Source organism: Mastigoproctus giganteus, chromosome 2 (assembly GCF_048544385.1).
Source record: "Mastigoproctus giganteus isolate SK-2022 chromosome 2, ASM4854438v1, whole genome shotgun sequence".
Taxonomy (NCBI): Eukaryota; Metazoa; Arthropoda; class Arachnida; order Uropygi; family Thelyphonidae; genus Mastigoproctus; species Mastigoproctus giganteus.
In genome coordinates, this window is record NC_143576.1 from 164,005,982 (window position 1) to 164,017,856 (window position 11,875).

General features: G+C 35.1%; 1 protein-coding gene across 2 annotated transcripts in view; it reads left to right on the forward strand.

The window, feature by feature from the left end:
• The window catches only part of LOC150089721 (uncharacterized), a 105,453-nt gene extending 95,756 nt beyond the window's left edge, over nt 1-9,697 (forward strand). For both annotated transcript variants that reach the window (XM_090368762.1, XM_090368763.1), the window contains exon 4: nt 9,373-9,697. In XM_090368762.1, coding sequence (XP_090224888.1) covers nt 9,373-9,599 — 227 coding nt within the window. In that variant the 3' untranslated portion in view covers nt 9,600-9,697. The remainder of the gene's footprint in view (nt 1-9,372) is intronic.
• The last annotated feature ends 2,178 nt before the right edge of the window (nt 9,698-11,875 follow it).

Below are 11,875 nucleotides of genomic sequence, written 5' to 3' on the forward strand. Positions count from 1 at the left end.
CTACACTGACAGTGGTAGAGAATGAAAGGGATCTGGGGGTTGTTGTGCAGGCAGATATGAAGTTTTCTCAGCAGTGCAGACGGGCTGCAAGAGTAGCTCATGGTGTATTGTCGATGATATATAGGAACTTTTCTAGCAGGGATAAGGAGGTGATTATTCCCTTGTATAAGGCAATGGTCAGGCCACACCTTGTATACTGTATACAGGTCTGGAGGCCTCATTTCGAGAAGGATGTAGAGCTGCTGGAACGAGTACAGAAAAGGGCAACAAGATTAGTGAATGGAACAAAGGGTTGTTCTTATAAAGAATGGCTTAAGTTTTGCAAATTACAGTGTCTGGAGACTAGGCACCGGCGAGGTGATCTGATAGAGGTGTATAAAGCCTTGAATAGTTTGAGCATGCTCAATACCGATGGGATTCTTCCTCTTGCTCAGAATAATCACCTGAGAGGGCATAAATTGAAATTGAGGAAAGATAGATATGTGGAAATTTGCCTTTAGCCAGCAGGTAGTTGGTTGGTGGGACAGACTTCCATCCCTTGTTGTGGAAGTTGTTAGCGTAAATAAACTTAAGGCTCAGCTGGGCAGGTATTTCGAACGAACAGAGGGGTGAAATCGGAGTGTGTGTTTTTTTTTTTTTTTTTTTTTTGGCTGATGCTGCATAAGCTTGCTTTCTTGCATCATATGCCTATGCTAATGCTAATTTGTCAGTGTTGAACTTCAGTTACTGCTTCCCAGCCACCTGTCTAATTTTTCTAGATCTTGTTGCAGTAGCACACCCTGATAACCATCCTGCTTCATATTTAAGTTTTCAGATGATAACCTATGTTATCATCTGCAAACTTGTTACTTGTAACAAGTTTGCATGTTACTATGTTACTTGTAATTTTAAAGCTTCCAGAGTTTTAAATGTTTTTATTCTTTGATGGTGAACGTCTTCATCAGCATTGTCGGCTTCTTCAAATGCACACTGTTGATCTAAATTAAGAAGGTCTCCATCAGTCATTTCTTCTGAGTTTGATTCAAGCAAGTCACGGACATTTGTAGTGTCCAGTTCTTCTAAACCAAGTTGTCTTCCAATGTCTTATTTTTTAAACAACAGCTTGCACTTGAGAGGAAAAGTCATTAAAAAATTATTTTCGCAATGAGGCAAAATGTGTTTCCACACTGCATATTGCTTGTAGTTAATTCTTCCAAAGCATGGGAAATATTTTCTATATTTTATGCTCTAATTTTTTCCAGAAGTCAATTTAACCCTGGGGGCTCACATCTGGTGAGTATGGGCTTGGCAAACCCAGGGTCCTGAGCTGGATATCATCATTCTTCTCTTTCTTGGTGATTCCTTTCTACTTCTGACTCTCTCTCTCTCTCTCTCTCTCTCTCTCTCTCTCTCTCTCTCTCTCTCTCTCTCAGGGGGTAACTTGGGAATTTTTTTTTTTTTTTTTTTGGCTGGTGCAGCATAAGCCTCAGGCTTCCTTGTACCATATGGCCATTAATAATAATAATAAAGAAATTGTATTGTTTCCAGTTTGAGCAGTTCCCTGTGCAAAACTCTTTTTAGGTAGTAGGCTTTAAATGTTGCAATTATTATGTGGTCCATGAGCTGCAATAAAGATGTTGTGTTTGCTGGTAAAAAATGACTTTTACAATCTCACACAATGTACCAAGTGTAGTTGGATGACCATTATCTAAAATCAGTAATGCTTTAAAAGCAATGTTGTTATTCTTGCAATAATTTTCAACATCTGGGCAAAAATATGTTGAAAACTAGTCTTCAAAAAGAGCTTTAGTCACTGAAGCTTTCTTATTTGAATTCCAAAAAACTGGAAGCAATTGCTGATTGTAGCCTCTAAGAGTGCAAGGATTCAATGAACAATAAACAAGCATTGCTTTCAATTTGAAATTACCTTCCGCATTGCCTCCCAATAAAAGTGTTAAATGATCCTTAGCCACTTTATATCCAGGTTGACTTTTTTTCATTTTTTAGAAATACAAGTCCTGGAACATTCTTTTCCAAAATAATCTAGTTTCATCAACATTAAAAATTTGTTGGTCTGTGTATTCACCTTCCTCCACTATTTTCTTCAAAATATCAGGATATTTTGCTGAAGCTTCTTTAGCTGCACTGGCAGACTCACCAGTAATTTTAACTTTATGCAATTGAATTCGATTTCTAAAATGGTCAAACCAACCATCGCTTGCAATAAAAGTTTCTTCAGTTTTTGCATGAACTCGGTTTTCTTTCACTGCCATAAAGAGACTCAAAGCTTTTGTTTGAATTGCTGCTTTGCTAAGAGGAATACCCATTTTCTGTCATTGTAACACTTCTATTCCTAGTACACATAATTGTGCCTCCGTAGCCAGGTGGGAAGGAGCAGCCGTGCGTAGCACACGCTTCTTGATTAGACCGGGGTTCGAGCCCGTCACCACCAAATACGGAGGATGCGGAAAGGTCAGGGAATGACCACTGCATATCCCGGAGCAATATGGCCTTAGTTGCTAATGCTCCTAAAAAAAAAATAACAACGACAGTACACATAGTTGTTTGCAAGCCACAAAAATATGATGCAACTTTACCTTTTTCTTTTATTTTACCTTCATGTTTTAGAATATTACTGTAGATTCATGCATTCCAACATCTTGGCCTATATTAGAATTGCTATTGCCACAAGCATGTCATTTTATTACATCAAATTTTTGTTCTAATGTAATAACAAGCCTCCTCGTTTTTGCACTACAAGTATTCTTCCATTTGTCCATATTTGCTAGGTGCAGTTTATCAAAATTTTAAATATAACACAGTACTGTACACGTATATAGGATAACAAGCTGCAGCGTGTCTTCACATGACAATATCCATATGCAGACTGACCAGTGTGGGTTTGATTGTTGCAACTCAGTGTGAGTCATTGATAACCCACATGTAGTTTTTGGCACAATTTGGAATAAAAACTCGTACTAACCGAATTTTGACTAGTATTAAATAAAGTCTGGTATCATTTTATAATTTGTACTAAATTGAATTTCGTACTATTCAAATTTGTACTAATCGAGGCTTTGCTATATACTGGTGCTGAAAAAAGTTGTCCACTGAAGTCAGAAAAGCCTTAGTACTGTGTGATTGACTAGCTGCAAGTACCAGTCACTCTGGAAAATTAAAATTTCCCATTATAAGACAGTCTGATTTATTGGCCCGCTCTGTCTGTATAGTTGTGTGTCATGTTTATCACAGTCATTAGGCCTGTAACAGAATCCTAACCTCTATTTTTTTTTTTTTTTTTTTTTTATTCTCCTCCATTGCTTATATCACATCAAACTGACTGAACAGTGCACTGGTCATCCATGTCAACTGGATGCTCCCTTAGATTTTATTTGCTACTTAGCTAAGAGAATAACACCCCTTCCCTTCCTGTCCTGTATGTTCTATACACATTATACTGTCCCTATTCAAATTGTGCATCTCTTATGTCTGAGTGAAATCATGTTGCCGATATCCCTATGTCCATATTTGATAAATTAACCAGTACTTCAAAGACATCAAATTTATTTACTATACTTTTAGCAAATATATCTGTAACTTTTTAATCTTTGTAACACTTCATTGAGTGCAAACTGAAGAGAAATCATAGCAGAGAAGAGTAGTGCAGACAGGGTACCTGAAGAATTCCTGTAGAAACTATTCTATTTAGAACTAGATCATTAGAGAAGTGCACAAGTTTTCAATTCTAAAGAGAGAAAACAGGATAAAATGTAATATCCTCTTTAATTCAAAATAAGGTGTCAAGTATAAATCAAAATATGTGGGAGTTGACAGTCAGAGGCAGATTCAGTGTCGAGAAAAACTGTGTCAAACTGCCCATTTAGATTAAAAGCATTAGAAGCAAGTTAGTTATAGTGAACATACCTTTCTTGTTGTAACGAGTATGAGAAAAATTTTGAAGATGGAATTGCTTATTAAGCAGTGGAAGTAGCACATTTTGCAGTAATTTGAGTAAGGTAGAGGAAATAGCAACTGGTCTAAAGTGCTTAGGAAGATTAGGGATTGTTAATTTTAGAAATAGGATAGACAAGAGTTAGGAAAACCTCTCTAAACTTATATCAAAAATAGACTTAAGACAGTCTAGAATATATATATATATACACATCCCCTGCCCTAAAAGATTAGAATAATTTTTTTTTTCCAAGTTTTTAATAAAATAGGACTAACTTTATTCCCAAATTTTTATTTAAATATTTTCTCATGAATAAAAAAAAAAAAAAAATAATAATAATAATATTTAAGAAATATTTAAAGAATATTCCAGCAAGGTGTAGAAGATTCCTGAATGTGGTAGAAGGTTATAGATGATTCTAGAATATTGTAGTAAGTGGGAATATTTTAGATGACTCTAGAGCATATTGCAATAATATAAATTGAGGAGTAAGAGTTGTAACATCAAGTTGAACTATATGATGTTATAGCTATATTTGTTACAGGAGAAAGTTTTATGATAAACATGGCAAGAAATAAGTAACTGAGTATTGAAAAAAGAAGTGCTATTATAACTCTGTATAACAAAAGTTATTCCATGAGAAGTATTTCCAAAAAAACTAGGCATTTCATTTAGAGGAGGACAACCTAATTCAAAGACTCTAGCAGTTTAAAGGACAAACAATGAACAGGATGACTGCATATAACAATGGAGGCACAAGATAATATCATAACACTGATTTCGAAATGCAATTAACTACTTACTGCACCTGAAATCTGAACTGAGTTCAGTAGGAACAGAGAAACTCCCATATTTACATCCACTTTAAAACTTTTGCCTTAAACAAGCAGAACTTCATGGTCATGTAGTAGTCCGAAAATCCTTATTAAAACTGGAAAATTGAAATAAATGGTTGGCTGAAGCTAAAAGCCATTCTTAACAATGAATCTAAATTTGAAGCTTTTGGATCCAAACATAGTTTGTGCAAGATCATCAACTGAAAAAAAAAAAAAAAAGCCATATTATTTAGTGCCTATAACCAAACGTGATAGTGGTTCCATCATGATCTAGGGGTTGCTTCTGTTTTTCTGGAGTGAGTGACATTATTGGAATTGAAGGAATTTTAAGAAAAGAAGGCTATCAATAGAAAATATTGCATTATGTTCTATTCTAGAACATAATGCAATATTCTCTGGACTTCAGCTTTGTGGAAGAAATTTTATATTGCAGCAAGAGAATGACCAAAGTGCCTCTCTAAGCTGTGCAGGGACTTTCTAGAAACAGGAGAGCAGTATTGCAAATTATGATGTGGCCAATCCAATCTCATGACTTAACTCAATGGAGCTTTTATGGAATCGTCTAGACCAGCGGTTCTTAACCGGTGGTTTGCGAATCCCTGGGGGTTCACACTAAAAATTCTGTAATGGCGTCTGCTTAGATTTACATAGGTATATTATTCTAAATTACAAAATGTAACTAATAATAAACAATAAAGTAAAATAAAATTAAATAAAAGTAAAGAATTGCCAGAGAAAGAAACCACATCTCCCACAATTCCTGATAATTAGTTTACTATCTTACAGTATATCATGTTAAATAAATCTGTTTTCCATTGTCGAGGATCATTGTTATGTATAGGTACCTTTTTTTTATTTTTAGAACCTGTAATACTTAGTATCGTGATGGGTTGAAGAATGAAAAGATGAAAGAAGATACTTGACACTGAACTTGAACTTCTGTAGATAGTAATTTTCAGGAAGTACTTATGAAGTAAGGTTGTTCCAGAAAACTGAAGATAAATGAGGTAGAAGAAAAATAGGTTCTGTGAGTTTGAACTTGGATAGTAAAAGGATGTTGACTGGTTGCAGCACTTGTTCGGACTGCTTTGAAAGAAAGAGCCGGAATTATAGAAGCCAATTCAGAAGAACGGTGCCCATGCAAGTATCTATAGAAAAGGCATGCAACAGAAACAGAAAGTCTATGGAGACCAAGAGTGGAGAGAGACTGTTAGAGATGAGACATTAATTAACCTAACTGCGCTCTTTTGAATGGAATCTAAGAAGCCTGAGACAGGTTTTGGGGGGGGGGGCACTGCACCAGATGTGGGAACAATATTCCATGGTACGGCGGATTTGCGATTTGTACAGAGTGAACAGCTGTTTGGAAGAAAAGTAACGCTGATAGTGAAAGAGAAAACCCAGTTTTTAAGTGCAAAGGAAGCAGTATTTGTAATACTTTATGCTAAGAGAGATTAGAAGTCAGGGTAATCCCCAAGATCTTGCTTATAAATTGGAGCGTCATCGAAGATAAGCACAAGAACAGAAGAATCCTTTTTTGCAATATGTAAGACACGACTGAGTTTTAGAAGGATTGAAATTAAGTTGTGTTTGCCCCACTGGAGAATTACCAGAAGGTCAGCATTTAAGAATTTCGCAGTGGATACTTGAGAAGTTGAAGCTGTTTGAGCAGGGCAGGTTTCTCAAACTGGAAGGTGGAATGCAATTGCAATGTGCTATCATCAGCAAAACTATGGATAGAATTTCCAGTCAATGGAAGAAGGTCATTAATATAAAAGAGGAAAAGAACTGAACTTTGGAGGACACTAGCATTCGTGGAGAGGTTAGAAGACAGAGGGCCGTCTACCATCACCCACAGTGAGCAGTAAGAGAGAAAACTGGATATATATTCAATTACAAAGAACAGCTAGCAAACCATAAGATGGAAGCTTATTTAGAAGACTCTTATGCCAAGCACGATCCAAAGCCTTTGAAATTAAAAGAGAAATGGCTTGGGTTTCACCGAACTTTTCTATTGAATTTGTCCATAGATGGGTAACACAACCAGAATATCTCCAGTGGAACGACTCTAACGGAATCCATACTGGCAATCGTTGATCAGATGAAAGATTTCCAGATACTGTTGTTTAAGAGTTGGCAGTTAATTGATTTCTCCATTACTTTGGAAAGAGTAAAAGTAATCCCAATGGGACGATAATTGGATGGAAGGAATTTGGCTGGATATGAGAAAATTTCTAAGCAGAAGGGAAAAAAACCCTTAGGAAATAAGAAAGTGAAAAAAGATGACACAAAACAGGAGTAAGTTCAAGGGCACAGGTTTTGAGAACAATTGGAGAAATACCACCAGGACCTGGAACTTTCTTAGCATCAGATTCATCAAAATCCTTCGGATGTCCTCTTGACTGAAGACCACAGGAGACATTGAATGGAGTGTACTGGGAATGGTTTGAGGTGATTTACCAAGATCATCAATACATGAGTTGGAAGAAAAATAGGATGCTAGCAGGTCAGCTTTATCCTTGGTTGAAGTGGCGATAGAATCATTTGGATTAGACAGAGATGGGCCAAAATTGCGACCAATAGCTTTGGCAAGACCAGAATGCTCAGTTACCATTTGGACAAGAAGCAAGTTTTCTACTTTTAGCCTGTTCAAAACCCGTTTGGACTGATTCATAACTACTCTACAAAGTACAGTATAAATAATACTTAATAATAATTTTTATTATTATGCAATGTCGCTTATAAAAACGTAGTACTAGAAATATTTTATAATAAAGATTCAGAAACATTATACGATTTCAGAGAATATAGACTTAGTGGTTCGCATTAAAAATATTATGTTGAAAGGGGTTCGCGATAAAAATATTACGCCGAAAGGGATTCGCGAGTCAAAAAAGGTTGGGAACCGCTGATCTAGACCATGAAGTCTACCCATCTTCACATTTTTGGGAAACATTTCAGATTGCTTCAAATAATGTTAGTCAAGATATGCCAGCCACATATATGTAAGGCAGTGATAAAATATTGTGGAGGATATTTTGATTTAAAAGTGGTGTACTTGTTAATATTAATCATTTCAATTTTTTTTTTTTTTTTTTTTTTGCTGTAAATTTTTCAATAAAAAATCTTAAAATATTTTGTAGTGGTGTTTGTTTTTTTTTTTTTTCTCTCCTATTAAACCATACATAGTCATAGCTAATTTCAAAAAATTAATGAAAACTTGTCATATGCTGTGATTCCAAGCTTTCAAGAAGGAGTGTGTACAAGAGAATTTAATCATATACAGTAATTTTGAATGAGGCCACTGGCAACAACATTGGTTAGAGGAAGCTCATTTATCAGTTTTTTTTGTTTTTTTTTTTATTTCATGAACAGAAAAAGAAATGGAGGGTATATGAAGTTGGAAAGAGGGATTCAAAGAGAAGTGAGGTAAACTGTGACAATCAGGCTTTCTTTCAAATTGACAAAAGAAGTCTAACCAAGAGCTAAGATCCTCCTAGAAACAGCCGAGGATTTTGAAAACAAAACACATTCTTTTCAAGTGGTATGCTTGGACATGAATAAGTTAATTGTATTTTTTCAGAGACGAAAGCAGCTCTAATACAATTATAGTTTTTACAATTTTGAAATGAAGGCACTTTCACTTTTACCTTAAATAATTTTTGTTTAAATGTAAAAGAAATGGTTACTTCTCCATACAATCACAATTTTGAGATGTCTGAGATTTTAGAAAGGTTAGATGAAGAGTTCAGTCCAACACATGGTAACCATGCAGTAATTAACTGAATTGCAAGTCAAGACAGTCAATCAGCATGTTCCAAGGAAGGATACTGGGTAACTCAAGAGCAACAGGAGTTTTAAGAATTTGGTAGGGGAAAAAAATGCACTTTGTAATATCAGTTCTTTAATTTGGAAATTCAAAAGTAACATATGATCTGACAAAAATCAAAATTCAAAAAGTAGAGAAGCACGATGTTCATATACAACAGATCATGCCTGTGAATTTATAATGTTGAAATTGACAATCTGGACTAGCATATCATCAACTGTCATTGATGATATGGTATACTTTAGTGCTGCCTTCTCTAATCTGTGTTCCCAGTTAATTATAGACACTGTTTATAAGAAATGACAACGTGAAAATAGCTTTGAAAATATTGTACCTGTTGACCTGTTTTCTGATTTGGGTTTACAAAAGCTTAATTGAAGAACTGTGGAATTCAGATACAGAATTTAATAAAACCGAATTGAGTAATGTAATATAAATCAATGTAGAGGTTATTATAGCATAAAAATTAAAAAGGAATAATTTTACTGTAGTGTCGGTCATTAAAGTCAAAATATGAACATTAATATTTTAAAGTGTTTATGTACAAACTTCTGTTTTTACAAAATTTCAAAATTCCATTTCAAACACTTTACTCCAGAGACTTACTGCTATTGAAAATGCACTATGAAGGATGCACTCATATTCAGCAAACTTACTGCCAAAATGAGTAAATAGTAGTAGAGTAAGAAACATAGAGCTTAGTATTGCTGTGTTGTTGATATTGCAATAATATAGCCAGTTTTATTTTCATAAAAAATTTTTCTTTATAATTTTAGGTGGTCCATTACATCTTGGAGACATAGAAGAACTTCCAAATGGAAGTATTTGTGTACGATGCCCATGGCACAAATATTGCTTTAGTCTTAGTACTGGACAGCTACTTTCACCCGAGAGACAAAATATGAATGCCGTAGTCTATCCTGTTAAGGTTGATGACACAGGATCCATGTCTGTGGCTTTTAGTCATTTCAGTACAAGCTACTTTTCGTCCAAAGAATTTTAATTGATATCAAAATCAGTTAGCTTAAGCTTTTCTGCACACATGATTTGCATTCAACTTTTCATTTTTTTTATACGTTTCATGTTTATTTCTTTTTAGTTTCCAATTCAAACTTTCTTTAAAAAAAAAAAAAAATAGAAGACTATCAGCAAATGTAATGCAGTAAATTGTCAGTATAACGAATTCTAGAGTATTGAAATCACTGCCGTTCCCTGCCATTTTACCACGTATTCTTATGTAAAAATTTTAACAAAATTAATATTTAACATATTCACAAATATTGTAAAGAAAATATCAGTTCAGCTGAATGAAAATTAATACCACTGCAAAAAAAAAAAAAAAAATCATTATAATAAAATTAGTAAAAAGAATCTTTAAGCAATACAAAGTATACTTTTTTGATCTTTAGTCTTTAGAATATAACAATGCTGCAATGATTTATTAACTGAGTAGTTAATTGCTTGTTGGATATTGTAAGTCTATGCAAGTCTTACTTCAGTAATTTTGGAAGTGATAGTTGTTTATAACAAGTTCGATAATTTAGTGCAACGTTCTGATAAGTGGGACACCACTATTGAAATTGTTCATTTAAATTATGTTGATATATTTGTTTTTGCTTTGTGTGAAAAAGTACGGTTTTGTTGAAATTATTTTTAGTGTATAATCAGACATTTGCAATTATTAGGATTTTATAAATTGGAAAATACAAGAGCAGTTTCTTGTTCATAATGGTTTTTTTTTTTTTTTAATTTTTTCTAGGCAGAATTAATAAAAGTTTTGTCTTATTAGAAATAAGTAAAAATCCATTTTAAAATTTTTTAATTTCAAAAATCATTTATTTTGTGATACACTCAGCTGCTGCTTTATTATGTACACATACCCTTTACATAAAATGGAGTGCTTCAATTTGATGTGAGACTGAGTGTCTCATGATAGTCAGTGCCGGAAACATTGGTATAAGTATCTCGGAAACCCTGCTGGGATTTTCATGTGTGATTATGTTTCAGGTGTATCAAGGTTGGTCCAGTAACCAAATAACATCCAGCCAGTGGAAGTCTTGGAAACAGCTCGATGAGAGAGGGCAGCAGAAGCTGAGCAAGGCTTGTGCAGTGTAACAGAAAGGTTACACTCAGTCAAATGACAACTCAGTACAACAGCGGTATCCAAAGAGGCATTTCGGAATGCACAACTCATTGCACCTTGTCACAGATAGGGTATTGCAGCCAATAGTCACACTGAGTTCCTCCTCATCTTGAAAAAGCAAGGGGTGGTTACACTCAATTCATCGCACCATCACTGGACAGCGGAGGATTCGACAAATGCTGCCTTCTCAACATTTGTCCAATCATGTATTTGTCCATCCCATTTTGACAGGTGTAAATAATCAGGCTGATGGGGGAAGGTTCTTGTAGTGTGCATTGAGTGTCCTTTGATATCAGAGGAGCAACATTTTAATATTTAATAATAAGTAATGTATCCCTCAGCAAAAGGGTTCTTCCAGAAGGATGAGGCACCATGTCACGGAACAAGAGTTGTAGAGAGCTGATTTTGGGCACATGAATAAATTCAGCCTACTGCATTGTCCACCTTCCCACCACCACAGTCATAATATTTTAATCTAGTTGAGCACCTATGCGATAAGTTGGAATGAGTAAATAGTAGTAATGGAAATGATGCAAAAAAGCAAGCTTATATAGCATCAGCCAAAAAAAATCTACACAGTTTACCCATCCGTTAACATCCAGGAAGTTGAATTTATTCAACCCATCCACTTCCACAGCAACGGAAACCCATTCCAGCAGTCGAACACCTGCTGGGTGAATGCAAACTTCCACACATCTATCCTGCAACCATCTTCAACTTGAATTTATGCCCCCTTGTGTGTAGTCCCTATAAGTACTCAGTCAATTTATGACTTTAAACACTTCAGTCATATTTCTCTGCAGGTGTCTAGTCTCAAGATGCTGCAATTTGCATAACTGAAGTCTTTCTAGGTAAGAACACTCTTTTATTCCCTTCACCAATCTCGTTGCCCTTCTCTGCACCTATTCCAGCAGATCTTCCTAATTCCTAAGTGAGGCCTCTAGACCTGTATACAGTACTTAAGATGCAGCCTAACCAAGGCTTTGTACAAAGGAATAATCACCTCATCCCTGCTAGCAAAGTTTCTATACATCATTGACAAAACCCAGTGAGCTGTCCTGACATGTCTGCAGTGTTCAGAATTTCATGTCTGACTGCATAATTACCCCCAGGTCTTTTTCATTCTCGCTACCTGA